Source organism: Ahaetulla prasina, chromosome 7, assembly GCF_028640845.1.
Source record: "Ahaetulla prasina isolate Xishuangbanna chromosome 7, ASM2864084v1, whole genome shotgun sequence".
NCBI lineage: Eukaryota > Metazoa > Chordata > Lepidosauria > Squamata > Colubridae > Ahaetulla > Ahaetulla prasina.
In genome coordinates this window covers 40204649-40227898 of record NC_080545.1, presented here as the reverse complement: position 1 = coordinate 40227898, position 23250 = coordinate 40204649, and the positions used below count along the sequence as shown (strand labels likewise).

General features: G+C 40.7%; 1 protein-coding gene across 2 annotated transcripts in view; it reads left to right on the top strand.

Annotated features, from left to right (window-relative positions):
• The window catches only part of NELL2 (neural EGFL like 2), a 551557-nt gene that overhangs the window by 283244 nt on the left and 245063 nt on the right, over positions 1–23250 (top strand). For both annotated transcript variants that reach the window (XM_058191222.1, XM_058191220.1), the window contains exons 11-12: positions 1672–1774; positions 11058–11186. In XM_058191222.1, the coding sequence (XP_058047205.1) occupies positions 1672–1774; positions 11058–11186 (232 nt within the window). The remainder of the gene's footprint in view (positions 1–1671; positions 1775–11057; positions 11187–23250) is intronic.

Here is a 23250-nt window from a genome sequence, read left to right as displayed (position 1 = left end):
AAGAGTTTTTTCCCCAGTTTTATATTTGGGTTAATAGTTTATCCAACTTTCCTCTTGAATTGGTGAAGGGTTAAAACTGTTGCCTTTTTCTTTCTTAAGGCATAATTTTTGGTGATGCAGAGTTGTGGATATCTTTACAGCTGTTTTATATTTAGTTAGTTAATGACAAAAAGAGAATCCCAAAGAACTAAGTTTATGCATGACAATAATAGAGTTAACAGAGACTCTACTTCAATATATATAATACAGTATTATCTTAATATATTACTTGTCATCTATAATTTATCTTTCTCAATTCTTTTTAATGACCTCACTTGTACACTTAACCAACAATAGAGTAATTCACTACTGTTCATTAAGAGCAACAGTTATTGAAGAGATTCTGCAACAATACATGGCAAAAGTTTCAGTAGCATAATTCATTTAAAAAATGGCTATCATCACATTCTTTATCAAAATAGAATTAGGAAAGTTTAGGAATAGTGTTCTGAAAAGATGAGGCATTAATGTAGATCTTAACAACTGCATAATATTTATCAGTTGCTGGTATAAGTTAAATTTATGTGGGCACTTTTCATGCCAATTAAAGTGTAAGTTCAGATATTTTTGACATATTGAGAAACTAGAATAGAATAGAACAATTGTGTGTTTATTGTACAATTCAATTTGAGGGTGCCTAAGCTGAATGGTCTTTAATGTCCAATTCACCTAGTACTAGTAGTAAGCTAATGGTGAATGAATACTGTTTATGCTGAGCAACTGAAGTAGGAGATCTAATTTATTGTGCTTGTGCCCATTGTCAGTGGAAGGTAAGACACAAACACACACACACACACTGCCAGGCACTGAGCCATTTAAGATTTGTGGATCATTTTTAATAATCAATTAGACCAAACTCTGCCTCCTGTTCTTGATGCCTTTATACTGGGAATAGCAATGTAGGACAAGCTTAAAACTTAAATGGCTTATCATAAAATAAATGTAAAGAAAAAATGGCTTATCATAAGAATCCGTTCTTGCATTAAAATTACCAGTTACAATCAACTCAAAGTTTGGATATAGAAACAAAGATTCCTTTCATTACAACTCAGCAAGATGCTTTTATTTGTGACGGATGTTCAGAGGGAAAGAAATAAACATATTCTACTAAATAGCTGGGGCTTCAAATTTTTAATTTCAGAGAAAATGCCTTGGGCAGCCAAATTAGAATGTGGTTTTATAGATATACACAGTGTAACTAGCTGAATTTAAAAAGAACCCTGAAATAACCAAGGCACCCCATTTCTTTTTCAGTTAGCTACTTAGGATGCCATATTTAGGACAAGCAAGCATACTTAGCTTGTATACTTAGGATACTAAAACTCATATCATCCTTCAGAATTTTCCACTTCTGTCAAAATCACACAAATATGTTAGGTATGACATTTGAACATATGACTAACAGTATGATGAAATAGATGACATCTGACTAGTAAATCCATGTGAAACAATAAAAATAAACAGATAGCACAATAATGATTTATAAACAAAAGAAATTCCAAATGGTTTCTACCCAGATTATTTAAATGAATACAACTGGATATTAATTATGCACTTGTATTTTTATTGAATGATATAACTATGCCAAAAATATAGCTCATACCAACAAAAATAATGATCTTGATTTAATAGAATTACAAAATGCAACGTACAATGGAGTCGAATTGTCCTGCTTTGAACTGTCCTGAGTCTGAACAAATATCCTTATCTAAAAGTTGTTGCAAACTTTGTAAAGGTAAGATAATGCCTGGAATGGGCTGAAAACGGGACACGTAGAGACCAAGAATGGGGCACACAGAAGCAGCAATAGGCAACGGCGGCAATGGGTGGCAAAGCTGGTGATGGGCAGCGGCAATTCCTGTGGCCTGGAACAGCTGATCAGCAGTATTCCAGGAGGCAGATCCAACTGCCAATCAACTGCTCATGCTAAATCAGGCTGTGCTGAAGCTGACCAGGCTGTTTGCTGTTTGCTGCAAGGAGGCAAATTGCTGGGAGGCAGAGGCCGAAGGGTGGGGGCCAGTGGGTGGAAGGGGCTTCAGCAACATTCGCTCTATAAGATGCACAGACATTTCCACCCACTTTTTTTATGGGGGAAGTGCATCGTATAGACTGAAAAATATGGTATTTTAAGCTTTTTAATACTATATTTACAGCTTTATTGTAATATGCTAATTTAGCAAACTTTTAAAAAAATACTTATTTGTGAAATAGATGCAACACAAATTTACATGAAAATTTCTTGAAAGTGAATCCTGTTCTGTACATAACCTACTACAGAACAATTATTGTATGGTTGGCATACAATAATTGTTCAGTTGGCATAGGTATCAATTCCATGTGTCAATTCCACTTCCTCAATTATTGTGGAGTTGCTGAAATTTGTTGAAATAATCTTGAGGTACTCCTTATGTGACAAAGTGTATTTTCACCAAGTTATATTCTCCAAACATTTGCATCACCATTTCATTTTTTAAAAAACAGTTTTAATTATGAAAATAGCAAGGATTGTGTAATTTATGCTCATGACTGAGCAACATTTTTTGAGATATCTGACAATTTATCAATTTAGAATGCAGGTTACTTCTGCTGACTGCCGGCTGCCTGCAATTTGGCAATTTGGCAATTTGAATCTCACTAGGTTCAAGGTTGACTGAGCATTTCATCCTTCTGAGGTCGGTAAAATGAGGACCCAGGTTGTTGGGGGCAATATAAACCTCTTAGAAAAGGCTGTAAAGCATTGTGAAGTGGTATATAAGTCTAAGTGCTAATGCTAGTCTGTAAATTCTCAACATACCATTGTGTTATATAGTTGGAATGGTTTACAAGAAGCAGTATTAATTCTGAGTGGCACTATAGTATAATGGGTAGCCGCACTGAGTCTGAGATGTTGATTGAACACTTATGCTTTTCTTCAGATAAGATGAATGGCTGCAAAAGTTGATGGAGTTAGCAGGGATAACTAAACTGACTACTTTGATAAAAGAAAAAAACATAATTACTTTTGTTTCTATTTGGAAACCAATTCTGGACTTTGTGCTTGAGATGGAAAAAAAAGAAACTTTGATTTTGGGTTTTACCAATTAGATAGATTTGTTGATATAGAAATGGCTAGTTTATACTATTCTATAAAAGTAAAAACTTGAGGCTTGATGTTACTATCTTGTTTTATTGAACCAAAAGGAGTCGGAAGTCAACACCTTTTCTTTCTTTTTCCCTTGTTTTCTACACTCTTCCCTTCCCTCTTCCCTCCCCTATTTTTCTGATTTTTGTATTATTTGTATTTTGTATTTGATACCATAAACTAATAAAAAGGAACACACACACACACACACACCTTTTTAGTGTGTGTGTGTGTGTGTGTGTGTGTTGTCCTTTATATTAGTATCAAATACAAAAATACAAAAACAAAGAATAGGAAAAATACATATACATAGAACCAATCCAGTCCTGGAAGACAAGGTTGCTATATCTCCCTGCTAGACCATGATGATCATGCATTAGCCATAATGATAGTTATAATAATTATGGTCATGCTATAGTAAAAACCCTTCTATGAGGGACAAAAACAACATGTATAAGTAATTAGGGTTAGGTAAAGGCCTGTTAAAAATGATCAGTGTTAAAAAAGTGACAAATATTTCTCCTCTTGTTCTGTAGGTCTAGATCTACATTGTTTGTTCTCTTATAAGACACTTTAAGAATCTTGTGTTATCGATAATTAGGCTAAGAATCTGTAGTAAGTATAAGTTTGAAGTGATGATTTCTCCCCCACCACCCCCCAGAAGTCAAATTTGTCTACAAGAATTATCTGGAATAATGGCCTCTTTCCTCAAATTAGTTTTATGCAGTATTTAAATCTCAAATCATCACCTGTATCTCAATTACTACCAATTTGAAGGCTCTTTCCATTCAGATAGTGGTCATTATCCTCTTTTTCTTTAAATCAAAATTTTTATTTTCCATAATAATTCCCACAATTTAACCAGTGTACAATACAATCACTTATCCAACAATCAATCCTATACTCAAATTATACTCAATCAGGGCTGCTCGACCGCCACTCCCTCCCTTAATCCTTTCTTCCCTTCTCATCCTTCTTCAACTTTCCCCACCATCCTTCTCCTCGCTTTCCTACTTCCCCACCTCTTTCCCACTTCTCACTACCATCCTTTCTAACCCTCTATCTTCTCCTTCTTCTTCTCCTCCTATCCTTTCTTCTCCTCCTTCTTTCCTACCTACCCACCTGCCTACCTACTTTCTTCCTTCTTTACTCCTCTTTCCTTACCCTTTCCTTCGGGAGTGGTTACCGAGCAGTCCCGACTTTACACCATTCCAACTTGTTTAATTCTACCATTATTCCTGTACAATGGCAACCAATCAATTTATAGTCTTTCCTTCCCCATTTCCCCTCCCCGAGACTTCCCAGAATAGAATACAGGGTATTGTAACTAACAAACATAATCTAAAATATAACATAAAACATATTCCATTTCACACCATCACACTATCAATTCCCTTCTTTCTTAAACTAATACATAGCAATTCCTAACTTCACTCAAAAACTAATTGATATTTTTTAATCTGATACTTATTTTGAATATAATCAATCCACTTCCTCCATTCCAAAATATATTTTTCTTGTGTACAGTCTTTCAAATAGGCAGAAATTTTTGCCATTTCTGCTAAATTTGATACTTTACTAATCCATTCTCCAATTGTAGGTAAGTCTTCTTTCTTCCAATATTGTGCAATCAATAGTCTTGCAGCAGTTATTAAGTTCAAAATCAGTTTTGTCTCTATAACAGTGCAATCTGGAATTATTCCTAATAAAAAGAACTGTGGAACAAACTTAATCTTCTTTTTCAAAATGTTCTGCATAATCTACCATATTTTAATCCAAAAGGCTTTAACTTTTTTGCAAGTCCACCATATATGATAATAGGTAGCATCCTCACAATCACATCTCCAACATTTTGCTTTCACATTTGGATACATACATGACAGTTTTTTAGGATCTAAATGCCATCTATAAAACATTTTATAAAAATTTTCTCTTAAATTTTGTGCTTGCGTGAATTTAACATTCCTCACCCAAATTTTTTCCCATGTTTCTAACATTATAGGTTGTTGAAAATTTTGTGCCCATTTTACCATATCTGAATCAATTTCAACCAATACATTATATAATCTCTTTATATGCTGTTGACCTTGATCTTTTATTTGTTTTACCAAATTATCATCACTTTGCCTTATACCAATTTTCTGATCTATTTTCCATCTAGATTGCAATTGTCCATACTGGAACCATGTATAATTTCTCCCTTCATCCCTCAATTTCTCTCTAGATTTTAACTGTAATTCCCCTTTTTCCATAGTCAAAAGCTCTTGTAAGTGATAACCTCCATTTTTTGTAATATATTTATATTCTCTATCACATGTCTGGGGATGGTCCATATTGGTATCTTTCCATCTAACTTATATTGATATTTTTTCCAAATCCTCAACAAAGCACTTCTGACCATATTATTCTTAAATGTCTTATCAATTTTCTTGTCATATATTACATATGCATGCCATCCATATAACAAACCATAACCTTCTATATTCAAAATCCTTTCCTCTGTTAAATTAATCCAATCAGAAATTAAAGCTAAAACAACTGCATCATAGTACAATTTCAAGTTAGGCATTTTTAAACCCCCTCTTTCCCTAACATCTTGCATTATTTTTAACTTTATCCTCGGTTTTTTACCCTTCCATACAAAATTATTAATCCCTTTTTGCCATTCTTGTAAATTTGCATCTTTCTTCAATATTGGAATCATTTGAAACAAAAAAAAAATCTAGGCAAAACATTCATTTTATAGCTGCCACTCTTCCCAACAATGATAATTGTAACTTCTTCCATTTCTCCATTTCTTTAATTACTTTTCCCCACAATACCTCATAATTATTTTTATATAATTTTACATTCGATGCTGTAATGTCTACTCCTAAGTATTTAACCTTTTTAACTGCTTCATATCCAGTTATTCTTTCTAATTCTTCCCTCTGATGTGTATTCATATTTTTAATTATCATTTTTGTCTTCTGTTGATTCACTTTAAACCCAGATACCTTACTATACTGATCAATTGTCTCCATCAAATATACAGCTGAATATATTGGTTGAGATAAAGAAACAACCAGATCATCTGCAAACGCTCTTAATTTATAATCTTGATTTTTAATCCTAATTCCTTTTATTTGATCTAAACCACGTATCTTATTCAATAATATTTCCAAAGTTAGAATGAATAATAATGGTGACAAGGGACATCCTTGTCTAGTCCCTTTCTCAATCTTGAAAGATTCTGTTAATCCACCATTTACTATTATTTGAGCTGTTTGCTTTTGATATATAGCCTTAATTGCTTGAATAAAATAATCCCCAAATTGCATTTTTTCTATTACTTTAAACAAAAACTGCCAATCCAATCTATCAAAAGCTTTTTCCGCATCCAAAAAGAAGAATGCTGCTGAGACCTGGCTGTTTCTTTCCAAGTATTCAAGTAGATTTACAATTTGTCTCATATTATATCTCATCTGTCTCCCCTTAATAAATCCTGATTGATCATTATGAATTAATTGATTCATCAATGGCATCAATCTATTCGCTAATATCTTAGCAAATATCTTATAATCAGTATTTGAAAGCGATATTGGCCTATAATTCTCTGGTTTAACACCATCTCGATCTTCTTTAGGTTTTAATGAGATAATTAATAGGGGGAGCGGGATGACCCGTTGCAGGGACGTGCTGAAGAGTTTAACGGTTATCTATACGATAAAATCGTTCAGCTTCGGGACGGTCTGGACCAAAATTGTGGCGATTCGGACGGGGCGTCTGAGGGCGGTCTTGGTGATATTGTCTGGGATGAGTTTGACCCTGTGGCTCCCGAGGACATGGACAGGTTGCTGGGTAGACTGAATGCCACCACGTGTTTACTGGACCCGTGCCCCTCCTGGCTGGTGCTGGCCACTCAGGAGGTGACACGAGGCTGGCTCCAGGCGATTACGAGCGCTTCCTTGTTGGAGGGAGTCTTTCCCGCCGCCTTGAAAGAGGCGGTGGTGAGGCCCCTCCTCAAGAAGCCTTCCCTGGACCCGGCTATTTTAGGTAATTATCGTCCGGTCTCCAACCCGCCGGCGAAGGTTGTAGAGAGTATGGTGGCATATCAGTTTCCCCTCCACCTGGAGGAAACTGTCTATCTAGACCCGTTCCAGTCCGGCTTCCGGCCCGGTTACAGCACTGAGACGGCTTTGGTCGCGTTGGTGAATGATCTCTGGAGGGCCAGGGATAGGGGTTGTTCCTCTGCCCTGGTCCTATTAGACCTCTCAGTGGCTTTTGATACCATCGACCATGGTATCCTGCTGCGCCGGTTGGAGGGACTGGGAGTGAGAGGCACCGTTTATCGGTGGTTCTCCTCCTATCTCTCCGACCGGTCGCAGACGGTGTTGACGGGGGGGCAGAGGTCGACTCCGCGGCGCCTCACTTGTGGGGTGCCGCAGGGGTCGATTCTCTCGCCCCTTCTGTTCAACATCTATATGAAGCCGCTGGGTGAGATCATCAGTGGCTTCAGTGTGAGGTACCAGCTGTACGCTGATGACACCCAGCTGTACTTTTCCACACCGGGCCACCCCAATGAAGCTATCGAAGTGCTGTCCCGGTGTTTGGAAGCCGTACGGGTCTGGATGGGGAGAAACAGGCTCAAGCTCAATCCCTCCAAGACGGAGTGGCTGTGGATGCCGGCATCCCGGTACAGTCAGCTGAGTCCACGGCTGACTGTTGGGAGCGAGTCATTGGTCCCGATGGAGAGGGTGCGCAACTTGGGTGTTCTCCTGGATGAACGGCTGTCTTTTGAAGACCACCTGACGGCCGTCTCCAGGAGAGCTTTCCACCAGGTTCGCCTGGTGCGCCAGCTGCGCCCCTTTCTAGACCGGGATGCCTTGTGCACAGTCACTCACGCCCTCGTGATGTCTCGTCTGGATTACTGCAATGCTCTCTACATGGGGCTCCCCTTGAGGGGCATCCGGAGGCTTCAGTTAGTCCAGAATGCGGCTGCGCGGGTGATAGAGGGAGCCCCTCATGGCTCCCGCGTGACACCTATCCTGCGCAGACTGCACTGGCTACCTGTGGCCTTCCGGGTGCGCTTCAAGGTTTTGGTGAACGTCTTCAAAGTGCTCCATGGCATAGGGCCGGGCTATTTACGGGACCGCCTACTGCTACCGAATACCTCCCACCGACCCGTCAACTTCCGGACCTCCGAACCTTTCGTCGCGAGCTTAAAACGCATTTATTCATCTGCGCAGGACTGGGTTAGTTTTTTAAATTTATGGGTTTTAATTGGGTTTTTATTATTTATTCTAAATTTTTAATTTTGGCCCAATTGAATAAGTTTTTTAATTGTATTTTAATTGTGTTTATATTGTAACATTATTGTGTATTTTATTTGGCTGTGAACCGCCCTGAGTCCTTCGGGAGAAGGGCGGTATAGAAATTTAAATAATAAATAAATAAATAAATAAATAAATAAAAGCTGTCCTCCATGAAGGAGGAGCTTCTCCTCCCCTTTGTATTCTGTTAAATAACTCCTTAAGTGGTACAGTCATCTCATTTTGTAAATTTTTATAATAAGTAGTTGTCAGGCCATCTGTACCTAGTGCTTTATTCGCTTTAAGCTGCTTAATTGCAAACACTATTTCCTCTGAAGAAATTAATTGATTCAACTCTTCCCTTTGATCTACTGTAATTTCTAAGATACCGTGGTCCTGTAAATATCTATCTATATCTTTATCATTAATCACATCTCTAGAATATAACTTAGTATAATATTCTAAAAAAGCTTTTTTAATCAAATTTTGCTGATATACTTCCTTACCTCTATATTCTATTTTATCAATTATACGTCGTTTCTGTTTCTTTCTTAATAAATATGCTAACCACCTTCCAGGTTTATTATTGTGTGTGTGTGTGTGTTGTCCTTTTTATTAGTATCAAATACAAAAATACAAAAACAAAGAATAGGAAAAATACATATACATAGGACCAATCCAGTCCTGGAAGACAAGGTTGCTATATCTCCCTGCTAGACCATGATGATCATGCATTAGCCATAATGATAGTTATAATAATTATGGTCATGCTATAGTAAAAGCCCTTCTATGAGGGACAAAAACAACATGTATAAATAATTAGGGTTAGGTAAAGGCCTGTTAAAAATGATCAGTGTTAAAAAAGTGACAAATATTTCTCCTCTTGTTCTGTAGGTCTAGATCTACATTGTTTGTTCTCTTATAAGACACTTTAAGAATCTTGTGTTATCGATAATTAGGCTAAGAATCTGTAGTAAGTATAAGTTTGAAGTGATGATTTCTCCCCCACCACCCCCCAGAAGTCAAATTTGTCTACAAGAATTATCTGGAATAAGGGCTTCTTCCCTCAAATTAGTTTTACGCAGTATTTAAATCTCAAATCATCACCTGTATCTCAATTACTACCAATTTGAAGGCTCTTTCCATTCAGATAGTGGTCATTATCCTCTTATTGCAAGGTTAGCTTCTGTTCTGTGACAAATAGACAGGAGAATGAGGATAATATAGCTATCTACAACAGTTTTCAAATAAGGTGGTCAAAAACCATTACTTTTCTTTTTTTCTTTTGGTTTCTATTGTCTGCCCAAACAAACTTTATATAATTCAGGGTCTCAGTACAAATTTCTAAACATATTTCATAAGTTGATTACTTCTGTTCTGAGGTCTTTAAAGTAAAGTCTCTAATTGTCAGAGAATTACCTTAGGGCCACAAACTTGGCTTGATGAAAAATATGTAAAATCCTAATCTCAATTACTTACGTGCAACAGAGCTTAAAGGAAAGGTGATCCCTTTCTTCAAGATGAACTTTGCAACTTAACGATATCAACCCTTAATGAAATTAATAAAACAACAAATGGTAATGGAAAATTAATGCAGAAGAAATAAATTCCTCTGGTAATTGATATTCTAGCACAGACAGAAGCCAGGATGCACCATATAATTCCTCTTCCTAGATGAACCGGGTATTTAAATGTCATTTATGATGATGGTTTAAATAACTTCCGAACTCCAAATTAACTACCAATCCTTTTTTTTTTTCATGGGCTTCCAGTTTCAACTTAAACTTAAAACCAGCCAAAAATGGGAAAGTAGCTATTGGACATCTGATTTCTATACTATTAATGAAAGCTAACATGTAGAGTTGACTTCCATGTCAGTTTCTCCCTTTAGACAGACTGATTGCTCTAAAAAGATGCCCAAAAATCTAGTGTTATTTTGCTACTGTCCCAATCTTTGAGAAAAGTGATAAATCTGATCTTGCTCATTTCTTTCCAATCAGCTTGGAAAGAAACATTATTAGTGAACTTTATGCTAAATATCCGAATGAAATATGCACTGACATTTGTACAAATTCAAGGTGCCCTTTGAGACTGTAATTCAATTCATGTGACCCAGAGGAAATAAACAATAATTTTAAAAGAAATGTCTATTCTTTGATTTTAAAAAATGTAAATCAGGGTTGACATCAAGACCAAGGCTAGGTCTGGCTGATTATATTACTGTTGATATAGAGCAGGGGTATCAAACTCGTGATGACATGTTATCATGTGACATATCACAACTTTTCCCCCTTCGGTAAAATGGGTGGGCATGGCCAACATGTGACTTATCTGGCCTGCAGGCTGTGAGTTTGACACTCCAATATAGAATTTGGGAGCTTTTCTTATCTATGTAATTATTCATGACCTTTTCTATCTCCTTTACAATTTCTTGGCCAATATATTATTGACCTCCTGGTGAAGTTTGGGTGGGAGCCCAGGAATCATTGTTAGAGGGAATTCTAATAAAGAAGCATTCATTTTCATTGCTTTGGTTCATGTTTAGTGGATCACTATAATATGTTTCTATAATGTCAATCATTTAGAGTTTGTTTGTTTGTTTTTAGGCCACGATTTTTGCTCTGAAGGACATAAGTGTTTAGAGAATTCTTTTTGCAGAAATGTTGAAGAAAAGTCAGTTTGTAGCTGCCGAGATGGTTTCCGAGCTCTTCGAGATGACAGTGCATACTGTGAAGGTAAATTCTTATAAAACATGGCCATATCAGCAACAAAAATTAGTCTGGAATATTGCATGAATATAATTAATTCATAGCTTGCCCAAGTGAGAACATTTAATTTAAAGCTTATTAAGCAAATGAAATAATTAAGTTAAGGTTTAAATTAAAGGTTTAAATTAAATTAAGGTTTTATCTTGTTTTAAGTTTGATTTATGTTAAAGTAATACTCTAATATGATTGAGTTCTTGATTTATAAGAAATACATTAACACTTAAGTGTTGATTTTGTTCCATTAATCAGATTTCAGATAAATTAATTGTTATATATAAGCAGTGGTGGGATTCAGCCAGTTGGCACCACTTCGGGAGAACCGGTTGTTAACTTTCTGAGCAGTTTGGCAAACTGGTTGTTGGAAGAAATCATTAAGGCAGAGAACCGGTTGTTAAATTACTTGAATGCCACCACTTAATACATTTTGAGCTGTTGTATCACTGTAATTAAATCATTATGATTGGATATTACTTTGAATTGGAAGCTCCCTAAGAGACAATTGAAAGCAATCTTCCACTTGTCTCCTTCCTTGATTCGCACCCAGTAGTATGTCTCTCATAGGTCTAGCTTGGTAAACACTTTCCCCTTGGCTAGCATATTTTTCATGAGGGGGAGTGGGTACGTGTTCTCCACACATATGGCATTAATTCCCCTAAAATCAATGCAGAGCCTCATCAATCTGTCTTTTTTCTCTTCAAAGAGGATTGGGATGGCCACTCTGGACTTAGCTGGCTGTATGAATCCCTGGGCTAGGTTGGTGTCAATGTACTCTCTCAGTTCTCTCATCTCATTGAGGTTCATAGAGTACATCTTTGGGTTGGGTAGTTTTGTTCCTGGTACAATTTGTATAGTGCACTCTGTGGGGTGGTAGTGGGATAGCATGTTGCAGTCTTCCTCACTGAACACCCCAACTAAGTCCCAGTATTCCTTGGAGATCTGGGGAGTGCCTGGGGCTGGCTGTGAGGTGTCAGCAGCTCTTTCACTTTACTTAGTGCCATTCAGTTGCTGGACAGTTCCTTCCCCAGCAGTGTTGGGAGGGGGTAGAGGGCCTATTCCCAGCTTCAGCTTCTTGTAGCCACCTTTGCATGAGATGGTGGGGCCCAATTTGTCCAGCCATGCCAGGCCTAGAATCACTGCTTCTGACATTTTTGATGCCACTACAAACAGGATCAATTCCCAGTGCCAGCCCATTTCTACTCTTATGGGTTCAGTGAAGAATGTGGCAGGGGCTCCCACTATTAGCAATACATCAACTTGTTCAAAGCATATGGGGTTGGCTAGGGGCTTTGTCCTGATTCTTAGATTCAGGACTGTGGGCAGACTGATTAGACAATTGGTACAGCCTGTGTTTATGATTGCTTCTACTTTCCCCTGTGCCCCTGTCTTAGGTATCACTAGCCTCGACTGAATGGCGAATGGACAGATGATTTCACTTACCATTGGGTCATCCTTGCCATTGTCATTGCTGTTGTAGGCTATCGGCAGCTGAGCTTCTGGGACCTGAGTTCCCTCTTTCCCATTGAAGGGAGGGGGGAGCTTGACATCTTGACAGGCAAATTTTCCCCTCTCCATAGCTTTTTGTGGTGTTTTTTTTTTTTGGCCTGGCCAACTCTGAGGTCTTTCATTGTGGAACGGGGGCTGGAGCCAGGCACTCAGCTGCTCAGTGGTCTTGCTGGCTGCATCGGAAGCGTTTAATCATTGAGGTTCTCCTTAGCTTCTCTTCCACTTGGCAGGGGCTGGATCGCCAGCCGAGTTGTTGCCGATCAGGTTGGCTTTTGGGTTTCTTATATGTCGGTCCTTCCTTCTTGTGCTGGTGGAACTCAAGGTCCATCACCACTGCCATCTGGTACCACTTATGGATTCAGTCAGGAACCCCTCGGCAGATGCAGGTGTGGAGCAGTTCCTTGTTCAAGCCTTCCTTAAAGAAGTAGACCAGGAGTCACTCAGGCCAGTGCTACAGCTTGCCAGCAATTCTCCTGAACTCTTGGACATACTCTTTGGCTGGACAGCCTCTCTGCTTGATTCCCTTGATTCCCACCTCAGCGTCCTGGGCTTGGGTTTTGTCATATATATATATATATATATATATATATATAAATATATATATATATATATATATATATATATATATATATATATATATATATATATATATATATATATATATTTATATATATATATATATATTTGTTTTCTGAGGTTTTCACGGGTGTTTGCATTGTTCGGGTTTTCTCCCGTGTAAAATTGGAAGTGTCTTGGCGACGTTTCGACGAAGTCTTATTCGTCATCTTCAGGCTTCAGCTTTGTGCTTCTGGGAGCAATGTGTGATCGCAGCTGTTTCTTCCTTTTAACTGCTAGTGGGGGTTTGAACTGATTGGGTGGGAGTTTGGCTGTGCTCTGATTGGATGGGGGTTTTTTTGTGCTCTGATTGGCTGGGGGTGTGTCCTGTTTGGGTGGGGGCTTGGTTGTGCTCAATTTAGTCTGTGTTGCAGAGGGACTTGAGCTGGTGAGCTGCATAGCTGTTGTTTGGCTTTGTGGTCGTGCTACATCTTCATAGTGGGTGTCAGTCTGCTGCATGTATGGATTGGAGGGGTTTGAAATGGCTAATGTTGCAGCTGCGGTCTGGCTTCTGGTCCTTGGTCGTGCTTCATGATCAGTGTGGGTTTGGGTCTGCTTTCTGGGTGGATGTGCAGTGGTGACATCCTGTGTGGACCTCGTGAGTGTGGGTCTGGTGTCATTCCTCGTGTTAGGGACTCGTTTGACAAACATTAGCCATTACTCTCACATCTTGGAGCAGTTTAAGTTTTATCCTTGCTTTTTTCCTTGCCATATATATTTCAACATTATTTTATTCAAGTCTTCAAAATATCCTTTCCCCAATTTAATTGGATTGTTTGAAACAAATATAAAATTCTAAGCAATATATTCATCTTAATAGTTGATATTCTTCCAATCAATGATAATTGTAAATTCTCCCATTCTCCCACCTTATTCTTCTGCAAGACCCTGAGGAAGTAGAGTCTCTTAGATGGGGAGGTGTGGCCAGCATCGTGATGGGACGACGCGAACCCCGAGAACTCCGGGTAGAGTGCCGAAATTCCTGCCATTTTGGGGGTTCTCAATGAACCATAGCTGTCCTGGAGGGACAGTGAAGAAAGAAGGCACCAGCCAGCGCAAACAGGGAAGTTGCAAATTCCCTGCAGTGCCGGCATTCAGCCTTCAACCAACGACAGGAAAGGCAACCATTAGAAGCTGCCAAAATCAGGACGGGCACACAAGAAGATTGAGCAGGAGGCAAGATCAGAATAGAGTATTGTTACCGGGTGAGCGATTAGCCAACTCGCAGGTAAGAAGAAAAAAACTTTAAAGCTCAAAAGCTTTCCAGCTTGAAGTTAGCAGCTAATTGGCATGAGAAAACTTAAAGTGAGAGGAAAAAACAGCAAAGAGGATCTATAAAACAAAAGCCCTAAGAGAAACAATGTTCCATCTGGATTTAAAATTGGTTTTGGAAGAAAATATAAATGTTGAAAGGAGAAGAAGATTGAGAAAAAGCATATTTTGCTAACAAAAGGATTTAATAGAGGAAGAAAAAGAAACTACTTTTGTGGATTAACACAAGTGGATCACAAGCTTCCTAACAAACAGGAAGCAGCAGGTGAAGCTAAGCAAGATCACATCAAACACTGTACAATTAGCACAGGGGTCCCCCAAGGCTGTGTGCTCTCCCCACTTCTCTTCTCTCTGTATACCAATGACTGCATCTCCAACGATCCATCTGTCAAGCTACTGAAGTTCGCAGATGACACAACAGTGATTGGTCTCATTCAAGACAATGATGAATCCGCATATAGGCGAAAGGTCGAACGACTAGCCTTGTGGTGCAACCAAAACAATCTGGAACTGAACATGCTCAAAACCGTAGAAATGATGGTAGACTTTAGGAGAAACCCTTCCATACTTCCACCTCTCACAATACTAGACAACACAGTATCAACAGTAGAAACCTTTAAATTTCTAGGTTCTATCATATCGCAAGATCTAAAATGGACAGCTAACATCAAAAACATCATCAAAAAAGGACAACAAAGACTGTTCTTTCTGCGCCAACTCAGAAAGCTCAAACTGCCCAAGGAGCTGCTGATTCAGTTCTACAGAGGAATTATTGAGTCTGTCATTTGCACCTCTATAACTGTCTGGTTCGGTTCTGCAATCCAACAAGAAAGATACAGACTTCAGAGGATAATTAGAACTGCAGAAAAAATAATTGCTACCAATCTGCCTTCCATTGAGGACCTGTATACTGCACGAATCAAGAAGAGGCCGTGAAAATATTTACAGATCCCTCACATCCAAGACATAAACTGTTTCAACTCCTACCCTCAAAACGACGCTATAGAGCACTGCACAACAGAACAACTAGACACAAAGAACAGTTTTTCCCCGAAGGCCATCACTCTGCTAAACAAATAATTCCCTCAACATTGTCAAACTATTTACTAAATCTGCACTACTATTAATCTTCTCATCGTTCCCATCACCCATCTCTTTCCACTTTATGACTGTATGACTGTAACTTCGTTGCTGGCAATCCTTATGATTTATATTGATATATTGACCATCATTTATGTTGTAAATGTTGTACCTTGATGAACGTATCTTTTCTTTTATGTACACTGAGAGCATATGCACCAAGACAAATTCCTTGTGTGTCCAATCACACTTGGCCAATAAAAATTCTATTCTATTCTATTCTATTCTATTCTATTCTATTCTATTCTATTCTATTCTATTCTATTCTATTCTCTGTTCATAAATTATGTATGTGTGTGGGGGGGGACTAAAAAACCAATAAAAACTTGTTCTAAAAAAAAGGAAGTAGAGCCTCTGTTGGGCCCTCTTGGCCACCTGGATTGTGTTATTTTTCCAGGTGAGATCTTCGCTAAGATGGACTCCCAGGAATTTGAAGGAGGGGACTCTCTCCACACAGCCCCCCTCAATGTAAAGTGGGGTAGGTTCCTTTCTTTTCTTCTGGAAGTCTAGCACCGCCTCCTTTGTCTTGCTGATGTTCAGATGCAAGTCATTTCTGAGCACCATGTGGATAATTTTTGAGCCTCCAGCCTGTATGCTGCTTCGTCTCCACCTGTAATGAGGCCCAATATGGTGGTATCATCATATGGTGCAAACTTGATAATCACAGTGGATGGGTCAGAAGATGCATAGTCATATGTGTACAATTAATACAGGTATGGACTGAGCATGCAGCCCTGAGGAGAGCCAGTACTGAGCTTCAGGGAGGAGGATATGAAAGACCAAGGCCTCACTGTTTGTGGCTGGTCTGTTAGAAAGTCTTTAATCCAGTCACAGATAGAAGAGGGAAGATTCAAGTCAGTCAGCTTTTCGATAAGGATGCTCAGCAGAATGGTGTTGAAGGCTGAGCTGTAGTCTATGAAAAGCATTCTGACATAGTTTCCAGGTTTCTCTAGATGCCTCACTATGAAATATAAATCAGTAGCTATGGCATCGTCTGTCAACCTATTTCCCCTCTAGGCAAACTGGTATTGGTCAAAATTTAGTGGGAGGCATGACCTAAAGTGTTGAAGAACCAATCTCTTGAAGCATTTCATTACTACAGACGTTTTGGCAACAGGTCGTAATCATTCAGTTAATTGCTGTTTTCTTCAGGACTGGGGTGATAGTGGCTACTTTCAAGCATGATGGAATATTGGCCGTTTGCAAGGAGATGTTAAAGATCTTTGTCAGGACCTCTGCTAATTGGTTGGCACAGGTCTTTACCACTATTCCCAGCATCTCATCTGGACCTGCTGCTTTGCTGGGGTTCACAACCCTCAATGCAGGGCTCACCTGGTGTTCATACAAGGTGAGTGGCTGGAAGTAAGAGGGCTGGCAGGCAGAGGCTACAGGATCAGGTCTTTTCACCTCATAGCAGGTGAAGAAGGTGTTCAACTCCTCTACCAACAAGCCTCTAGCATCAGATTTGGCTGTCTTCCTCCCCTTATATTTGGTTATGTGCTGCAGTCCCTGCCACACTTGCTTTGGGTTGTTGTCTGCTAGATGGTTTTCCACTTTTTGTTTATATTTTTGTTTTGCCATCTTAATGCCTCTTCGTAGATTTGCTCTGGTCTTTTTGTGTTTATCACTGTCCTCTGCCTTAAAGGCGGAATTCTGGGCTCTCAAAAGCATCTGTACCTCTGCAGTCATCCAGGGTTTACAATTCCTGTAGACTCTGATGCACTTGTCTACTGTTACATTATCTGTGCACACCTTGATGTAAGAGAATACGGCATCGGTGTATTCATGCTTCTGGATGTTCGAATATGCTTCACTTAGTGGTTTCAAAACAGTCCTGCAGCCGACTGAGAGCACCCTCTCGCCAGATTTTAACAATTTTCATGACTGGCTGGGTTCTTTTCCTAGAGGGACATACTTTAGGCATAACAGCAGAGAAAGTTGGTCAGATGTACCCAGGTGGGGGAGGGGGATTCTCTGTAAGCCTGTTTCAAGTTAGAGTACATATGGTCTAAAGTGTTTTTCCCTCTGGTGGGGAACAGCACATACTGCCCAAATTTAGGGAGAACTGTCTTTAGAAAAGCTTGGTTAAAGTCCCCAGCCATGACAAGAGTGCCCTTTGGATGAGTTTGCTGCTGCCTCGAGATGACATCATATAGCTTAGAAAGCACCATGCTGACATTGGCATCTGGTGGAATATAAACAGCTATAATAATTATCACAGTGATTTCTCTAGGCAGATAAAAAGGCCTACATGTGACAGTCATCAATTCCACGTCTGGGGAACAGTATGTATATGTTACTCTGCTGTTAAAACACCAGTCACTATGTATATAGATACAGAGTCCTCCTCCTCTGCTCTTACCAGAGTCACCATTTCTATTGAGTGATAAATGTCACGGCTAATTAACCCCACTGCCGCATCTGGTACAGATGGATGTGCCCAGGTCTCTGTGACAATAATCACACAGCTTTCATGGATAAGCCTGTTTGCTGCCATCTGCAGCTGTAATTCATCGATTTTGTAGTTGAGAGATCTGGTGTTGGTCAAAAAGACGCTAGGCAGAGCTGATCTATGGGGCTGCCTTTGAAGCCAAACCAACAGACCGGTTCTACAGCCGCACTCTTGTTTCCACTCCTTTTGCCTCCGTCAATGCATCCCTGACCCAATGACAATCCATGGAGATCCTGGAAGCCATGCCATGCAGTTTGATATGTTGCGGAACTGCTGAAAATTGCTGGTAATCCCAGATTGACTTGCAAACCTGATGTTTAACAGCTCTGCGTGGGTATAGGCAAGTTTTGCCCCTTGCACTTCATTGTGCACACACATCCATACACACGTTATTCCAAACATCACACACCAATACCAGGAGCTTGAGGCAGTTGCGTGTGAATGCGCCACCATCTTGGTGTGTGTGTGGAAAAGTGAGTCAGTGATTCCCTCGTTGATGTCACTGGATGATCCCTCACTGGCTTCTGGAATGAGCCTCAACTGCCAAAGTCTTCCCCCACCTAATACAGGCCCCTGGTGACCTGCCACTTGGTGCAGAGTTTGGGCCAGGTGCCCACTTGGCACACAATCTCTGCCATTGCCTCTGCCACCCAGCGAATCTCTGAGGGGGCCTGTAGGCTTTCCAGGACCCCATCGCAGGCTCCTGCAGCCTTGTCCCTTCTCTTCTCCATCCCATTGTCTTCCCTGAGTCTTCCTGCTTTGGGGTAGACCAGGTGAGCAGCCAGGGCTCAGGACCCCAGAGAGCTGCTCTGGTTGGGGCACAAAATTAGGATGGTCGGTTTAATGTCAGGTTTCCAAGTAATACACTCATAGCAAACAAAACTCTGAGGCAGGTAAATTCCTCAAAGAACAGTTTTATTGGCACAGGCTGGTGAAAACCAACTCTGAATGTTCCTATGGTTTTTACCTAATTAAAGTAAACATTTTCTGCCTTCCCCAAACAATCAGTCACATGGTCCAATCAAGGAGTCATCCGGTTGCCTGGTAATTTCACTCCTCTTTTCTTTGACCACCTGTGGGAATGTCCTTGGTTCCCAGGAGAAAGTATTTTGTTTTGGCTACAAGCCCAAACTATCTTGTCAGAGTGGGCCCCAGTCCTTGGCGCTATTATCTTTGCCTTTATGGCAAAGGCGCAGATTGGTTCACTCACCATCGGGTCATCTTCACCCTCATCATTGCTGTCATAGGCCTCCGATGTCCCTTTGGTTTCAGTTGGGGGAGGAGACTTCTGTGACCTGCCAGGTGGATTTTCCTCCTTCTCTCCTCCTGTTTGGACCCCTCCTCTGCATCAGGGGTTCTGGAGCCTCTGGCTGGGATCCACCTGCAGGGTGCTCAGGCTGCTCTGTGGACCCCTCAGCTAGCTGTGGGGGAGGGCTCTCTCTGCCCACCCAGCTTCTGGGTCTGCCCAGCTGATTTCTCTTTGACCCCTTTCTCTGCGCTGCCTTCAATGAGGGATTTATTGGCCCAGTGGGTGCCTGTTGAGGGGGAGCCTTCCCCCTCGTTGGGTTCCTCCAGCACACTGTCCATTCCTCTCTGTAGAGGCTTGCAGAGCCAGTGTTTTGGCGAATGATTCTGGCTTCATGGCAGTGTGGCTGGCCGGTGGAGACAAATAGTCAGCAAAGGAGGAGAGGGCCCACCCTCTGCTCTTGGCTCACCAGATCTGCCTTGCACACATTCTGTCAGTTGGGGCTTCTGCTGTCTCCTCTGAGTTCCTTCACAGGCATGGCAAAAACACCCCCTGGCTGCAGGGGAAACTGCTGGCCAAGCCACCACCAGGGTCATGGGCTTCCATCAAGTGGATGGGAAACAGCTTGCTGGTGGAGAGGCTGGATTGGCGGTGGTGATGGCGATGGCAGCAGCGGCCAAGGGGTGAAGGCCATTGGTGGGCCAGGATCATTGTAGATCACTTTGCCTCTCTCTCCAGGTCGCATTGGCTCCAGCAGCAATTGTGGCAGCTGGGGGATGAGGACCCACGGCAGGTTGAGCCAGCCGCAGGCTGTGTCGTGTCCCACTCCTCCGCTGATGGCCGGGTCAGGGAAATCTGAATCAGGTGTGCCTCTGCAGCTCTGCCAAAGTCCTAGCAAAGTCCTCAGGGCAGGCAGGAGACCAGAAAGTGACTTCAGCAAGATATGTTTAGACTTTGCCTGAATCAGAGAATGCCAGAAAGCAGATCCTTTATATAGACCATGGGGTGTGGCTCCATGACTCAGCACTTATCCAGGCCTGCCCCTCCCTTCCTTCTGTTGCCTCCGCCTATGAAGTCTTCTGACGCGAGGGTCACTCCAGTCGGCAGCTGTTGGTAATTGACCTCCCTCAGACTCACATGCTGGGGAGGAGGGGGATGGGTCTAGTTGCTCCGTTTGCCTGGGCATGGAGCCAGAGCTGGGGGCTGGAGGTATTTCTTCCTCTTCAGCCTGTCTGGGCATGGAGCCAGGGCTGGGGCCGGGAGGCATACTAGAACATTCCTCCGTGTTCGGAAGCAGATAAGAAGACCCTGGCTGAGGTGAGATCGGACGAGACACAACAGGCTGTGTTGCTACTCCATCCAGTTTGCACTGGGCCCTGCAGTTGTGGCGATTGTGGGATGAAGCCCCACAGTGGGCCAAGCCAGCCGCAACTGGCATCATAGTCCCTTCCAGATTGCATTGGCCCCAGCAGCCATGGCAGTGGGGGAGCACAGGTCCATGGGGAGTCTAGCCAGCTGTAGCCTGTGTTGTGAGCTTCACCGGGCTGCACCGGGCCCACCAGTTGAGGTTGCGGGTGGCTGTTGCTCATCCTGCTGGGAATGATCAGGAAGATCTCCATGTTCTGAGCATGGGCCAGCCTCGGGGGATTGGTTCTGACTTACCCGGGGCAAATAGGCACCACTCTTTACCTCGGGCAGCTGCAGCCATTGGTCTCTTCAGCGGCTCTTTTGGTGGGCTTTCCCCAGCTTGGCCTGGATTGCTGGGTGCCAGCTGTGCGGGTCTCAGCCACGCACCCTCCACTGCTGATCTGGCCCATCACCAGGCATTAGCGGGGGTCCGCCATTCGGTCAGGCAGACCCCATCGCCCTTGTCTGGTTCTCTCCCATCCTCCATCTTTCCTTTTACTTCTTTTTTTAACACTCTTCCCTCTTCTACCTTCTTTTACTTTCCAAACCTTCCTCTCCTTCTCTTATCTACATCCTCTCCTCCCTCCACCCTACACTCCTTCTCCCTCTTCTACCCCTCTTCCTTCCTCTTCTCCTCTTTCCTACCTCCTACTCTCTTTTCTCCTCCCCACCGTTCTAAAATGGTAACTGGGCAGACCCGACCCTACATTAATTATATTTATACATCTTCAATAATCCCTGTACATTAACCATCACTCCATATCTAGCCTCAACCCCCCAATTCCCCTCCCGCATACCCCCCGCCCCCCACCCCGACTTCCCAGAACAAAATGCAGGGTATCAAAACTAACAATCATAATCTAAAATAATTCCTAAATTATAATCTCTAGTCACTCCACACTTAATCACACTCTCAATTCCCCTCTCCTTCAGAAATATATCTAATACAAAATATTTCCTAAATTTACTCATATGCTATTTGATATTTTTTTATCTGATACTTATTTTGAATATAATCAATCCACATTTTCCATTCTAAAATATATTTTTCTTGTGTATAGTCTTTCAAATAAGCAGAGATTTTGCCATTTCTGCCAGATTTGATACTTTAAGTGTCCATTCTTCAATTGTAGGTAATTCTTCTTTCTTCCAATATTGAGCAATCAAAAGTCTTGCGGCTGTTATTAAGTTCAAAATCAATTTAGTCTCTATAGCTGTACAATCCATAATTATTCCTAGTAGAAAGAACTGCGGAGTAAACTTAATCTTCTTTTCCAAAATATTCTGCATGATCCACCATACTTTAATCCAAAATGCTTTAACTTTTTACAAGTCCACCATATATGGTAATAAGTGGCATCTTCACAATCGCATCTCCAACATTTAGCCTGTACATTAGGATACATACATGACAACTTTTTGGGTCTAAATGCCATCTATAAAACATCTTATAAAAATTTTCTCTCATATTTTGCGCTTGTGTAAATTTAACATTCCTCACCCAAATTCTTTCCCAAGTTTCCAACATTATTGGTTGCTGAAAATTTTGTGCCCACTTAATCATACAATCCTTAACCAATTCAGTCTCTGAGTCTATTTCTACTAATACATTATACAACCTCTTAATATGCTGTTGGCCTTGATCTCTCATTTGTTTTAACAAATTATCCTCAGTTTGCTTAACACCTATTTTTTGATCTAATTTCCATCTAGCTTGTAATTGTCCATATTGGAACCATGTATAATTTTTCCCTTCTTCCCCCATCTTTTCTCTAGATTTTAATTATAATTCCCTCTTTTCCATACAAAGAAGTTCTTTATAGGTAACTACCTCCATCTTTTGATATATATTTATATTTTCTATCATGTGTCTCGGGATTGCCCATATTGGAATCTTTCCATCTAATTTATATTGATATTTCCTCCAAACCCTCAATAATGCATTTCTAATTATATTATTTTTAAATATTTTATCTACTTTCTTATCATATAATAAATAGGCATGCCACCCATATAACAAACCATAACCTTCTATATTCAAAACTCTTTCCTCAGTTAAATTAATCCAATCAGTAATTAATGATAAGACAACTGCTTCATAATACAATTTTAAATTAGGCATTTTAAGACCCCCCCTTTCCCTTATATCCTGCATTATTTTTAATTTTATTCTTGGCTTTTTGCCCATCCATACAAAGTTATTAACCCCCTTTTGCCATTCCTGTAATTTGGTGTCATTCTTAAGCACCGGTATCATTTGAAACAAAAATAGAAACCTGGGCAAAACATTCATTTTTATAGCCGCTATTCTTCCCAACAGGGATAGTTGTAACTTCTTCCAACTCTCCATTTCTTTCCATACCTTCTGCCACAATACCTCATAATTATTTTTGTAT